Source organism: Chiloscyllium plagiosum, unplaced genomic scaffold (genome assembly GCF_037043375.1).
Source record: "Chiloscyllium plagiosum isolate Xiang-an unplaced genomic scaffold, Cpla_swu_hap1 HiC_scaffold_8, whole genome shotgun sequence".
Lineage (NCBI taxonomy): Eukaryota > Metazoa > Chordata > Chondrichthyes > Orectolobiformes > Hemiscylliidae > Chiloscyllium > Chiloscyllium plagiosum.
The window spans coordinates 56,713,410-56,728,553 of NW_028270146.1; the positions used below are offsets into that span (position 1 = coordinate 56,713,410).

The 15,144-nt window shown below is 41.3% G+C and overlaps 1 protein-coding gene across 1 annotated transcript in view; it reads left to right on the plus strand.

The window, feature by feature from the left end:
- The window catches only part of cgrrf1 (cell growth regulator with ring finger domain 1), a 39,335-nt gene that overhangs the window by 5,606 nt on the left and 18,585 nt on the right, over nt 1-15,144 (plus strand). Inside the window, exons 3-5 of the mRNA XM_043697688.2 lie at nt 9,514-9,691; nt 11,244-11,391; nt 12,255-12,362. Of these exons, the coding sequence (XP_043553623.1) occupies nt 9,514-9,691; nt 11,244-11,391; nt 12,255-12,362 (434 nt within the window). The remainder of the gene's footprint in view (nt 1-9,513; nt 9,692-11,243; nt 11,392-12,254; nt 12,363-15,144) is intronic.

Here is a 15,144-nt window from a genome sequence, read left to right on the forward strand (position 1 = left end):
CATGTACCACCCGCTGTGTGACAAAGTTGCCCCTTAGGTCTCTTTTATATCTTCCCCTCACCATAAAACTATGCCCTCTAGTTCTTTCCCCACCCCAGGGAAAAGACTTTGTCTATTTATCCTATCTATGCCCGTCATGATTTTATAAACCTCCAGCAGGTGCCCCCTCAGCCTCTGACGCTCCAGGGAAAACAGACCTAGCCTATTCAAACTCTCCCTATAGCTCAATTCTCTAACCCTGATAACATCCTTGTAAATGTTTTCTGAACCCTTTTCAAGTTTCACAACGTCCTTCCAATAGGAAGGCGATCAGAATTGCACACAGTATTCCAAAAGTGACCTAGCCAATGTCCTGTACAGCCGCAGCATGACCTCCCAACTCCTGTACTCGATACTCTGACCAATAAAGGAAAGCATACCAAATGCCGTCTTCACTATCCTATCTATCTGCAACTCCACTCACAAGGAGCTATGAATTTGCACTCCAAGGTCTCTTTGTTCAGCAACACTCCCTAGAACATTACCATTAAGCGTAAAAGTCCTGCTAAGATTTGCTTTCCCAAAATGCAGCATCTCTCATTTATCCAAATACATGTACATCCTGTCCCTCAGGATTCCCTCCAACAACATGCCCACCACCGACGTCAGGCTCACTGGTCTATAGTTCCCTTGCTTGTACTTACCACTGTTCTTAAACAGTGGCATCACATTAGCTAACTTCCAGTCTTCCGACACCTCACCTGTGACTATAGATAGAGTCATAGAGATGTACAGCATGGAAACAGACCCTTCGGTCCAACCCGTCCATGCTGACCAGATATCCCAACCCAATCTAGTCCCACCTGCCAGCACCCGGTCCATATCCCTCCAAATCCTTCCTATTCATATACCCATCCAAATGTCTCTTAATGTTGCAATCGTACCAGTCTCCACCACATCCCCTGGCAGCTCATTCGATACATGTACCACCCTCTGCGTGAAACATTTGTCCCTTAGGTCTCTTTTATATCTTTCCCCTCTCATCCTAAACCTATGCCCTCTAGTTCTGGACTCCCCAACCCCAGGGAAAAGACTTTGCCGATTTATCCTACCCATGCCCCTTATAATTTTGTAAACCTCTATAAGGTCACCCCTCAGCCTCTGACGCGCCAGGGGAAACAGACCCAGCCTGTTCAGCCTCTCCCTGTAGCTCAGATCCTCCAACCCTGGCAACATCCTTGTAAATTTTTTCTGAACCCTTTCAAGTTTCACAACATCTTTCCGATAGGAAGGAGACCAGAATTGCACGCAATATTCCAACAGTGGCCCAGCCAATGTCCTGTATAGCTGCAACATGACCTCCCAACTCCGCGACTCAATACTCTGACCAATAAAGGAAAGCATACCAAACGCTTTCTTCACTATCCTATCTCTTTGCGACTCCACTTTCAAGGAGCTATGAACCTGCACTCCAAGGTCTCTTTGTTCAGCAACACTCCCTAGGACCTTACCATTAAGTGTATAAGTCCTGCTAAGATTTGCTTTCCCAAAATGCAGCACCTCGCATTTATCTGAATTAAACTCCATCTGCCACTTCTCAGCCCATTGGCCTACCTGGTCAAGATCCTGTTATCATCTGAGGTAACCCTCTTCGCTGTCCACTACACCTCCAATTTTGGTGTCATCTGCAAACTAACTAACTGTACCTCTTATACTCGCGTCCAAATCATTTATGTAAATGACGAAAAGTAGAGGGCCCAGCACCGATCCTTGTGGCACTCCACTGGTCACAGGCCTCCAGTCTGAAAAACAACCCTCCACCACCACCCTCTGTCTTCTATCTTTGAGCCAGTTCTGTATCCAAATGGCTAGTTCTCCCTGTATTCCATGAGATCTAACCTTGCTAATCAGTCTCCCATGGGGAACCTTGTCGAACGCCTTACTGAAGTCCATATAGATCACATCTACTGTTCTGCCCTCATCTATCTGCTCTGTTACTTCATCAAAAAACTCAATCAAGTTTGTGAGACATGATTTCCCACGCACAAAGCCATGTTGACTATCCCAAATCAGTTCTTGCCTTTCCAAATACATGTACATCCTGTCCCTCAGGATTCCCTCCAACAACTTGCCCACCACCGACATCAGGCTCACTGGTCTATAGTTCCCTGGCTTGTCCTTACCACCCTTCTTAAACAGTGGCACCACGTTTGCCAAACTCCAGTCTTCCGGCACCACACCTGTGACTATCGATGATACAAATATCTCAGCAAGAGGCCCAGCAATCACTTCTCTAGCTTCCCACAGAGTTCTCGGGTACACCTGATCAGGTCCTGGGGATTTATCCACCTTTAACCGTTTCAAGACATCCAGCACTTCCTCCTCTGTAATCTGGACATTTTGCAATACGTCACCATCTATTTCCCTACAGTCTATATCCTTTTCCATAGTAAACACTGATGCAAAATATTAAATTAGTATATCCCCCATTTTCTGTGGCTCCACACAAAGGCCGCCTTGCTGATCTTTGAGGGGCCCTATTCTCTCCCTATTTACCCTTTTGTCCTTAATATATTTGTAAAACCCCTTTGGATTCTCCTTAATTCTATTTGCCAAAGTTATCTCATGTCCCTGTTTTGCCCTCCTGATTTCCCTCTTAAGTATACTCCTACTTTCTTTATACTCTAAGGATTCACTCGATTTATCCTGTCTGTACCTGACATATGCTTCCTTCCTTCTTTTTCTTAACCAAACCCTCAATTTCTTTAGTCATCCAGCATTCCCTATAGTTATCAGCCTTCCCTTTCACCCTGACAGGAATATACTTTCTCTGGATTCTTGTTATCTCATTTCTGAAGGCTTCCCATTTTCCAGCCATCCCTTTACCTGCGAACATCTGCCTCCAATCAACTTGATCCAAATATCTCAGCAAGCAGCCCAGCCATCACTTCTCCCGCTTCCCACAGAGTTCTAGGGTACACCTGATCAGGTCCTGGGGATTTATCCACCTTTTCCCATTTCAAGACATCCAGCTCTTCCTCCTCTGTAATATGGCCATTTTACAAGATATCACCATGTATTTCCCCGCATTCTATATATTCCATGTCCTTCTCCACAGTAAACACGGATGCAAAATACTCGTTTAGTATCTTCCCCCATCTCCTGCGGCTCCACACAAAGGCCGCCTTGCTGATCTTTGAGTGGCCCTATTCTCTCCCTAGTTACCCTTTTGTTCTTAAATTATTTGTGAAAACCCTTTGGATTCTCCTTAACCCTATTTGTCAAAGCCATCTCATGTCCTATTTTTGCCCTCCTGATTTCCCTCTTAAGTATGCTCCTACTGCCTTTATACTCTTCTAAGGATTCACTCGATCTATCCTGTCTATACATGACATATGCTTCCTCCTTTTTCTTAACCAAACCCTCAATTCCTTTAGTCATCCAGCATTCCCCATATCTACCAGCCTTTCCTTTCACCCTGACAGAAATATACTTTCTCTGGGTTCTCGTTATCTCATTTCTGAAGGCTTCCCATTTTCCAGCCGTCCCTTTACCTGCAAACTTGTGTCCCCAATCAGGTTTTGAAAGTTATTGCTTAATACCATCAAAATTGGCCTTTCTCAAATTTAGAACTTCAACTTTTAGATCTGGTCTATCCTTTTCCATCACTATTTTAAAACAAATAGAATTACGGTCACTGGCCCCAAAGTGCTCCCCCACTGACACCTCAGTCACCTGTCCTGCCTTATTTCCCAAGAGTAGGTCAAGTTTTGCACCTTCTCTAGTAGATACATCCACATACTGAATCAGAAAATTTTCTTGTACAAATTCCTCTCCATCTAAACCCTTAACACTATGGCAGTCCCAGTCGGTGTTTGGAAAGTTAAAATCCCTTACCATAACTATCCTATTATTCTTACATTAGCTGAGATCTTCTTACAAGTTTGTTTCTCAATTTCCCTCTGACTATTAGGGGATCTATAATACAATCCCAATAAGGTGATCATCCCTTTCTTATTTCTCAGTTCCACCTAAATAACTTGCCTGGATTTATTTCCGGGAATATCCTTCCTCAGTACAGCTGTAATGCTGTCCCTTATAAAAAATGCCACTCCCCCTCCTCTCTTGCCTCCCTTTCTATCCTTCCTATAGCATTTGTATCCTGGAACATTAAGCTGCCAGTCCTGTCCATCCCTGAGCCATGTTTCTGTAATTAGTATAATTACTGTGGTATCCCCAATCCCATGTTCCTACCCATGCCCCGAGTTCATCTGCCTTCCCTGTTAGACCTCTTGCATTGAAATAAATGCAGTTAATTTATCAATCCTACCTTGTTCCCTGCTTTGTCCCTGCCTGCCCTGATTGTTTGACTCACTTCTGTTCGCAATTGTACCAGTCTCAGATTGATCTCTTTCCTCACTAGCTTGTTGGGTCCCACCTTACTAGTTTAAATCCTCCTGAGCAGCTCTAGCAAAGTTCCCTGCCAGTATATTAGTCCCCTTCCAATTTAGGTGCAATCCGTCCTTCTTGTACAGGTCACTTCTACCCCAAAAGAGATTCCAATGATCCAAAAACGTAAATCCTTCTCCCATACACCAGCTCCTCAGCCATGCATTCATTTGCCCTCTTCCTGCCCTCACTAGCTCATAGCACCGGGAATAATCCTGATATTACTACCCTTGAGGACCTCCTTTTTAAATTCCTGCCCAACTCTGTGTAGTCTCCCTTCAAAATCAATCTTTTCCCTTCCTATGTCATTGGTTCCAATGTGTACAATGACCTCTTGCTGGTCCCTCTCCCCCTTGAGAACATTCTGCACCCTCTCTGAGACATCCTTGATCCTGGCACCAGGGAAGCAACACACCATTCTGCTTTACCATTGCTGGCCACCAAAACGTCTATCTGTGCCCTGACTAGAGAATCCCCTAACACAATCGATTTCTTGGAACTCAATGTACCCCTTGTTGCATTAGAGCCAGTCTCAATACTAGAAACTTGGCTGTTCATGCTACGTTCCCCTGCGAATCCGCCCCCCCCCCCCCCCCGACATTTTCCAAAACGGCGTACTTTGAAATGGGGATAGCCACAGAAGACCCTGCATGAACTACCTACCTCTCTTACCTTTCCTGGAGTTTAACCCATTTTGTGACCGAATCTGCGACTTTTCCCCCTTCCTATAATGGCCATCCATCACATCCCCTTGCTCTTGTAAATTCCTCATTGCCTGTAACTGTCTCTCCAACTATCCATTTGATCTGATAGGATTCGCAACCAACGGCATTTATTGCAGATGTAATCCTCAGTAACCCATAAACTCTCCCTAAACTCCCACATCTGACAAGAAGAGCATATCACTCTACTAAGGGCCGTTTTTGCTTCTTTCAATCTACAGACCCAGAAAATAGCATTATCTTATTCCTCGACAAAACACTGCTCCAGGTTAAATTAATACTTATGGCTTATATTCTAAGTTTAATCGAGAGACGTATCTCAATAAAACATATAATCAAGAAAGAACCCACTCTACTCACTACTGCAGACTGACTGTAAGGCCACTTATAATATTCACTTATCTGTTTCTGTGCTGTGACCTGTCCCAAACAGGTTCCTCCAAGATTAGTTGTGAATTTCACTGTGTGGTGATGATTTCCAACTCTAGTCACCATCACTGCTGTCAATCTTTCTGCTCCCACTGCTGTCAGGCTGCTATTCTGACACAATCCCGGATGAACTTTTCTGTTGGTAAATGTTAGGCAGACCAAAGGAGCTGTCTTCAGTTCCAACCATTACTAAAGTTATTGCCTGGAGAATAAGATCTTAAGCAGAAGAGGAGAACATCAAACAAGTTCCTTCGAAGTAAACTTTTAGCTTTAAAACCGAGGTACGTAAATTTGTATCCTGTTCAAAACCAAAGCAGATGACTTATGGATGGAATTTAATTCCAAAATTAAGCTCGTCAGTGGGCTATCTTTTCTCTTTTTATTTTGACTTTAATGTCCTCTGACCAACTCTGCTTGCAGTGAAATGAGTCTGGAAAGTTTTCAAAATATCTACTACAATGGAAGCCACACAACAAAACAAAATTGCATTCAGCACTAACTGCAACTTTAACTCTGGGAATGGAAACAAATAGATGTGCTGTGTCAGTAATTGAAAACCCTCTTCTACTTCTGGATTAAGTGCATTGTTGGAATCCTACATAAGAAAAATAACCACAAGTCTAACTGTTGACATTGAAATTCTTCCTTACATCTTGGTGAGCATAAAAAACCATGGACGAGTTGGACCATTGACCCTATGACTATTTAGGAGAAAGTGAGGACTGCAGATCAGAGCTGAAAATGTGTTGCTAGAAAAGCACAGCAGGTCAGGCAGCATCCAAGGAGCAGGAGAGAGAAAGTGAGGACTGCAGCTGCTGGAGATCAGAGCTGAAAATGTGTTGCTGGAATATAAAATGCTAGAATATAAATTTTATTAAATATAAAATGTGTTGCTCTCCTGCTCCTATGACTATTTATTTTATTCTAATCTATCACCAGAATGAAATTGTATCAATTCAGTATCTGTTGTTTTGCTAATTGAACAATTATATTCTTAGTTTATATGGCTGCACTGGCAAAGAATTATCGAATTTTGTGAGATATATAATTAGATGCATATATTGCACTTTAGTTCTTCTTAGGCAGACCCTTGGGATTAAGGATGACTTTCTTCCACTTTGGTGTTGTGGATGTGAGGTGACTAAATAGCCCAATACTGGATGTCCACACCCTGCTGCAGATATGACAAGTAGTCTTTACTGAAGTGGGCGGGTGGGTGGGATGCTCAGGATTTCATATTCTCCTTCCATTGTTCGTGATTGCCCTCCATCTGGCCTGTTGGAGATGTTTGGCACATTCACAGAGACTTCACTTCTATCTAATGCTATTAAGGTTTAAATGTCTATAAGAAATGACTGTGTCAGTTGTGATTTTAATTTAACTGTTCATTATCTTACATCAAATTCAATCTCCTCCTTAATATAATGCACAAAATTTTCATTGCATCTTGAACACAACATGTGTAATAAATAGAAATCTAGGCATGTTATTTAAGACTATACCATTTCTCCGCAACTGTTGAGAAATGATGAGTTAACAATTCATTCATGACTTAAAAGGCAATGAAAAGGCTTCAATATTTGTGCAAGATTATCTTTAAAACTTTAATAAGATAGCTATGTCTGCTCTTACTGGGTTATAGTTAGCATGGAAATTTGAGAAATGTCTGGTGAGGACCACATTAGGATTATTGATGATACCGCATAGATTTAATTGTATGCCAACACTTCTGATTAACATTTGAAAAATGGTTACTAGATTTTATATTGCGATGGATGGCCATCTGGTACAAAGAGAAGTGTATGTTTTCATGACTCAACACCTTCAAAGAAATTTGAAAGGGTTCAGAAAAGATTTACAAGGATGTTGCCAGGGTTGGAGGATCTGAGCTACAGGAAGAGGCTGAACAGGCTGGGGCTGTTTTCCCTGGAGCATCGGAGGCGAGGGGTGACCTTATAGAGGTTTACAAAATTATGAGGGGCATGGATAGGATAAATAGACAACGTCTTTTCCCTGGGGTTGGGGAGTCCAGAGCTAGAGGGCATAGGTTTAGGGTGAGAGGGGAAAGATATAAAAGAGACCTAAGGCGCAACCATTTCACGCAGAAGGTGATACGTGTATGGAATGAGCTACCAGATGGTGTGGTGGAGGCTGGTACAATTGCAACGTTTAAGAGGCATTTGGATGGGTATATGAATAAGAAGGGTTTGGAGGGATATGGGCTAGGTGCTGGCAGGTGGGACTAGATTGGGTTGGGATATCTGGTCGGCATGGATGGGTTGGACTGAGGGGTCTGTTTCCATGCTGTACACCTCTATGACTCTAAGAGGAGCCAAAAGCATGAGGGAAGGCTGGAGAAAGTATGTGTTCTGGAGTACAAGCGAGAGATATTGCAGGGTCAACACTTTACTGAGTTCCAAGCCTTGGTTGTGTTGCTTATGAAGTGTGAGAAAGTAATTGGAACAAATTGCCATTGACTTCTTGTGATTCTTGCCTAAAAGCTGGCTTGGGAGTTTTATCTCACATCTTCTGTGGAAAAGAGAGAAAACGCTGAAAATGCAGGTTCATCAAAGAGGTTAACATGCAATTAAAAGTTCTTGTGTGTTTGCTGTCTATTTTCAGAAGGTGTAGATAAATTGCTTGTACATTGCTTATTTGTTATTTGGTCAGATGATTACTTTTCAATTGTGGAATTTCTGCATTTCTAAAAGTAGTACTGTCTTTTCAAAAGTTTGGCAAGGAACATGTTCATTTTATAAAATTATTATTGTGCATTAGATGAGTAAATATGACCATACCAGCATTAAATCTCATTTTTACAACTAACCAGGGCATGGCCCTTGTTTGAAACGATACTCTATACTTAGAATAAGTCTAACAGTGAAGGGCAAGACTCACAGTTTAACCAGAATTATACAATTTTTAATCACTTAATTTTTGGAGTTGTATGAATTTTTATAGAATAATTACTGTAAAAAATCTCTCCTGTGTTGACTATTTTAATATTACTTTGTTGAACTAACCAGCTTTTTATTGCTACCAGTTCTCACTTGCAAAACTTTGCTGTAAATTTATTTAATTTCCAAATCCTACTATTTTCTTAACCTATGGATGGGCATATGAATAGGAAGGGTTTAGAGGGATATGGGCCAAGTGCTGGCAAATGATACTAGGTTAGGTCAGGATATCTGGTCGGCATGGATGAGTTGGACTGAAGGGTCTGTTTCTGTGCTGTAAATCTCTGACTCTAAACAATGTAATTCTTAGACAGTAAATCATTACAACATAAGCACCAATTTACATGGCGCAACATAACTTTAAGACTTCAGAACTTTTGTGATGTCTATCTTTGTTTTGATGTGAGAGGCTTTTCTTGGGTTGGATAAGGAGGTAAAAATCTTCAGTCACAGTCTCTGTGCCCAACACAGTCACAGCCAGTTTCTGGCTTTTTCTTTTAAATTTCCCTTATTCTGTAGCATGAATACCTGCCTCACTTCCTTCAATCTCATTGAGAACTGTCACCACCTCCTTGTTCCTGTTGTATTTAAATCTATTTCTGCTGTATCAAGATATAGTGTTGTATTTTCAACATTGTTCGTTTTATATGAAAACAAGTTGAGAATGCAGTACCTTGTGGCCAATGTGAGTATATTGACTGACTGCAATGCACAGGAGATAATGGTGTAAGAATATGCTCAAGAAATATAGGAAGTTATTTTCACCTTGTTTCTCTTTCCATTATCACAATGTTCACCGCGTCTTTTACAAAATCAAATGAGCTTTTCTGGACGGTGCTAACTTTATAAGTTCTGATGAAGAACATAATTTGTCAGTAACTACATTTCTAATGTACTTCTCAACAAGTTTGTCTGTGCTGAGAATACTTTGGATATAATTTGCTACGTCTGAAACCGTTTCTGCATTATCTTTGCAGGTGGAGTAAATCTCAAATCTCATTGCATAGAGAAATGCTTTCTGACAGTCTACTGGGGATGTAATGTTCATAAACTTCATGAAGGATTACAAAAACATATTTACAGCTTCAGAATCAAGGTGCCACAGAAACTGGAAGAAGCTATAGATAGACAATATCTCTATCAAGAGACATTTCTGTATCCTTTTTTTAAATTTCTGAACAAATCTGAGTCTTGTATACCTATCAAAGTTGTTAATATTGTTAACTAATTTCAAATGGCATACAAAAATAGCAATTGACTTGTGAGGCACCTTCAGGGTAGTGAAATGTCACAAGCATCATTTAATCAAGAGTGACACGGAGCCACATTCAGATATTAGTTTCTGGTTACCTGAAGTTTGATCAAAGAAGTAGGTTTTGAGGAGTGTCCTAAAGAAAGAAGATCGGGTAGAGAAGCAGAGAGGTGTTGGAAGAGCACCCAAACCTGGAGGTCCAGGCAACAGAGGATACTTTGGGATGTACATTTGGTCAGAATTATATAAGTGCACATATCGTTGGGAGCTATGGAGCTGACACAGGTCACAGATCGGGAGAGAATACAGGAGTTATGAAGTCTTGCTTCAGTTGAAGTTAACTTCGACTTTGCCCGGAGTATTGTGTGTAGTTTCGGTCTCCTTACCACAGCAAAAATGTTGCCACAGAGGGAATGCAATAAAGGTTGACCAGACTTTGTCCTGAGATGATGTGGCTGGCCTATGAAGGGGATTGGGTAAATTGGGCCTATGCTCTCCAGAGTTTTATAGAATGGGAAATGATCTAATTGAAATCTACGAACTATTTCAAGGAATGGACAGTGCTAATGCAGGCAGGATTATTTCCTGGGGGGGGGGTTGGTGGACATTTTTATGGGGGTATATCATTCAGGACCAAGACAAGGAGAGTGTCCTTTTCGCTCAAAGGGTGGTAGATCTTTAGGATTCTGTACTCCAGGGCTATGGAAGCTCAGTCTTTGAATATTTGTACAGGTTGATTTTTAAAAAATCTTTATCAGTGGCATAAAGAGTTAGTGTGGGTATGAGGCATTGAAGTATTTGATTACATTAAATAGCAGAGCAGGTTTGATAGCCTGAATGGCCTACTCTGTCCCCATATTCCTGAAATATAAACTATTAAAAACCTAAGTAATTATTAAACTGATCCCCAACTACATCTCCCTGAACTCTGACCAACATCCAAACCCCAGTAATCTTCACCTGGGGCTCAAATGCTGCAGGATTCAACACTCCCTAACATCTCCTGCCCACCAAATTTTCCCGAAGCACTCCTTCATTGGCACCCTAATCTCACATCTATCTAATGCCCTTTCTTGCCCTTTCACAAGAGCTGTCAAAGTTTGTCTGCGAGCTAGACATTTAAATCTCAGAATACAGCAACAAACTGTGAGAAAGGGGACGTTGTTTACTGTTTCCTGACTCCTGTATTTTGCGGGATCTGTCAGACGTAAAATGCAACTCTGCATTTCTGAAGGATCCCTGACTGGAATCTTCTGTTGGAAATGCAGTGCTCTTTCTTTAAAATTTCTTTTAAAAACAAACAGAGTGGCAACCACGCTCAGATTGGAAAATTCATCCTAAACTCTTTTCTTTAAAACAAACCGGAGATTCAAATAACTGTGAATTTGTCTTGCAACATTACAATTAGAACTGATAATATGTTTCAGAATTAATTTCTTTACCATATTGTACTAGCATTGAGAAACAGAGTGACAGTGAAAAATTCTCTCAGCTACCTAAATATTTAACAATAAAAGATTTTGGGAGTCTGCCTCGAACACGATATCCACTAGTAGCATTGTTAACATTAGCAGAAGAGGAAGACTGGGACATTTATGAAATTGTAAGTATATGAATTGATTTTTAAAAAAATAAAAATGGTTACATACCAATTTAAAAATACTTTATTTTTGACCGACTGTCTACCTCCTTAGCAGATGGCAACATATTCTGGGCTATTGTAACATTGCATTAGAGGCCTGTGATGCTATATGGAAGCAGTAACTGATCCCAGCCTTGTGTTAACAGACTATTCAAACCACAGTTTGGTGCTGCAGTTTTCAAATCTTCACATTTTTCCCCCTCCCTCATTTTTTTTTTGCTGTAGTTGATCTAAGGCTGAAAGTCAATTGTGCCCCTCTGCAGCCTTGGAGAGTGAGAGAACATAGAAATATTAAATTGTATTACTTTTAATAGGATGCTTAGAGTGAAACTTTATAAATGACTACAAATTGCAACTAAGAATCTATTGACCACGATGGCACGGTGGCTCAGTGGTTAGCACTGCTGCCTCACAGCGCCAGGGACCCGGGTTCAATTTCAGCCACGTGGGTTTCCTCTGGGTGTTCCGGTTTCCTCCCACAGTCCAAAGGTGTGCAGGTCAGGTGAATTGGCCATGCTAAATTGCCCATAGTAATAGGTGCATTAGTAGGGGAATGGATCTGGGTGGGTTACTCTTCAGAGGGTCGTTGTGAACTTGTTGGGCCGAAGGGCCTGTTTCCGCACTGTAGGGAATCTAATCTAATCTAAACTAAATATTTCAGGCTGTATTGTGCAATTACTCAGAAACTTCAGCTTGATACAATTGGTTAAGTAAATCATCCGTCAAACTACCTTTTAGAAATTCAAGCTGTTTAAATGTTTTTGTTGCTGTGTTTACATTTTAATCAGAAAATTTCACAATATACGTGGCTTCTGTATCTTCAGGTTTCTATGGTTACAGTAATTCATGTTCCAGATGAGAAATACAGACTCACCTGCCGAATCTTGTACCAGTATCTGTTGACTGCACAAGGTCACATATATGACCTTAAGGTAGGTCTACCAGTTGTCGTGATTATAGGAGAATGGAATCAACTATGTATTCTAATATTTCTCCTAAGGTTTATTACAGAGATCCTTTGAGAGGAAAATGCCACCATATTATGGTTTACATGCATAAAGATTATAGCTAAGATTTTCAGCTTGTTTTCTCTACTGTTTCCTGAGAGAGATTGTTATTAAGCTGTTTGATTATGGAGAGAGCAAGGAGCATTATTGCTGATTGCTAAGCATAAATAATAAAAGCGTAGGTGAGTTTAGAAACTGGCAAAAGTAACAATTAAAACTATGCAGTTCCTTATTAATATCATGGTTAATATTGCTGCACATCAATTGGGAGACTGGCATTTAGTTCCCTAATGGGGAGAAGGTATTGACTGAAAGATTTTGACTGCTGTAGCTCAGTACAAAACCATCTGAGAGAGAAGGTTGCAGGTTTAAGTCCTCTCCAAGGAGTTCTTTATGCCTACCTTTTTATTTTAATTATAAATCCTCATGGTGCAGTATTAGTTTTTGAAAATAAGAAGCAGAAATTTCAGCTCAGTGAGGTTTTAAAGAAAAAAAATACAGCATGTTCATTATTGGATGGGCGAGAGTTTTTTTCCCTTCTCTAATTGTCCTTGTGAAAGTGGTAGTGAGCCGTGACCATGAACAATTACAGTCCGTGTAATTTAGGTACGCCCAGAATGTTGTTCAGAAGGGAATTTCAGAATTTTGAACAAGCAGTAGTGAGGGAACAGCCATATGTCGTGAAGCTGTCTAGCTTGACAGTTGATGGTGTTCCCATGTGTCCCTTGTCCTTCTAGGTGGTAGAAATTGCAGGTTTGAAAGGTTCTGTCGAGGGAGTGAATGTTTAGATTGTGGATGGGATACTAGTAAAATGGGCTGTTTTTGTATTAATGGAGATACAGTCATCCATGAAAATGGATGATATTCTGTCACATTCCTGATTTGTGTACTGTAGATGATGGGCAGGCTTTTGAGAATCAGGAGATGAGTTTGTTGCCTCAACTCCCAGATTCTGCCTCCTCCTCAGCTACAGTACTTATAAAGTTGGTCCAGTTTAGTGTCTGGTCAATAGTAATCCCCAGGTTGTTGATAGTGGTGAATTCAATAATAATAATTCTATAAAATATTAAGGAGAGGTGGTCAAATTCTCCTGTTCAAGATAGTCATTGCCTAGCACTTGTGTGATTCAGTTGTTGCTTCCCAGTTACCAGTTCAAGCCTGAGTGTCCAAGTCTTATTGCACATGGACATGGACTGTTTCAGTATTTGAAGAGTTGCAAATCTCACTTAACACTGTAGATTCATGAGTGAACATTCCCACTTATGAAGGGAAGATCATTGAAGGTAGTACCTTCAGCAGCTTCATCAATGATCTTCCCTTCATAAGTGGGAATGTTCACCCATGAATCCACAGTGTTAAGTGAGATTTGCACCTCCTCAAATACTGAAACAGTCCATGTCCATGTGCAATAAGACTTGGACACTCAGGCTTTAATTGGTAACTGGGAAGCAACAACTGAATCACACAAGTGCTAGGCAATGTCTAGAACAGTGTCAGGGAGAACTCCCCCTGCTGCAATATCCTTGGACTGAGATTATGATCTCCAACTACTACAACCATTTTGCTTTGGGTTAGGTTTAATGCACAAGATAGTAGGAAATAGGAGTAAAAATAGGTTATCTTGCCTGTTGAGCCTACTCTGTGATTCAATAATTTCATGGCTGATTTGATTATGGCCTTAATTCCATTTCCTTGCCTGTCCCTGTAACCCTGGATTCCCTTGTTAATCAAAAATCCATGTATCTTACCCTTGAGTATATTCAAACATCCAACCTCCACTGCTATCTATAAAAGACAACTTCTGTCGTCAAGCAGTAGTACATAGATGATGTTTGAGTGTGCAGAGACCAAGCACTGTTAACATGTTCACCAAGGTGTTTGAGAGAATAGGCCTCAGACTGGACATCCGGAAAACTAAGGTTCTGTACCAGTCCACTGCTGTCGTACAACACTGCACCCACTGGCAGAATAGTGTATCAATGTGAGAGTTTGCTCCCTGGCCAGTATTCCCAGTATTGAGATACTGGTTATGCATACCCAGCTGTGACAAGTAGGCCACATTGTCCAGTTGCTCAACAGACAATTTGGGGCGGCACAGTGACACAGTGGTTAGCACTGCTGCCTCACAGCGCCAGTTTAGTTCCCGCCTCAGGCAATAGTCTGTGTGGAGTTTGCACATTCTCCCCATGTCTGTGTGGGTTTCCTCCCACGGTCCAAAGATGTGCAGGTTAGGTGAATTGGCCATGCTAAATTGCCCATAGTGTTAGGTGAAGGGGTAAATGTAGGGGAATGGGTTTGGGTGGGTTGCTCTTCGGAGGGTCGGTGTGGACTTGTTGGGCCGAAGGGCCTGTTTCCACACTGTAAGTAATTTAATCTAATTAAAGATTTCCTAAAGAAATGCTCTACAGCAAGCTCTTCAATTATAAGTAATCTCCAACAGGGCAGAGGACAAGGATGTCTTGAAAACCTCCCTAAATAAATGCAACATTTCTGCTGACATGTGGGAGTCACTTGCCCTAGAATGCATGAATTGGAGAAGAAGCCTCTGTGAATTGAGTACGTAGAGGCTAAGTGAAAAGAGTGCACAGAATCTAGAGTGTCCCATTCACCCACCTGCCCCGCCTGAGGCAGAGTGTGTGGCTCCATTGGACTATTGGACTATTTAGTGAGTACAGAACCCACTACCTCCTATCACCTCACCATCCCC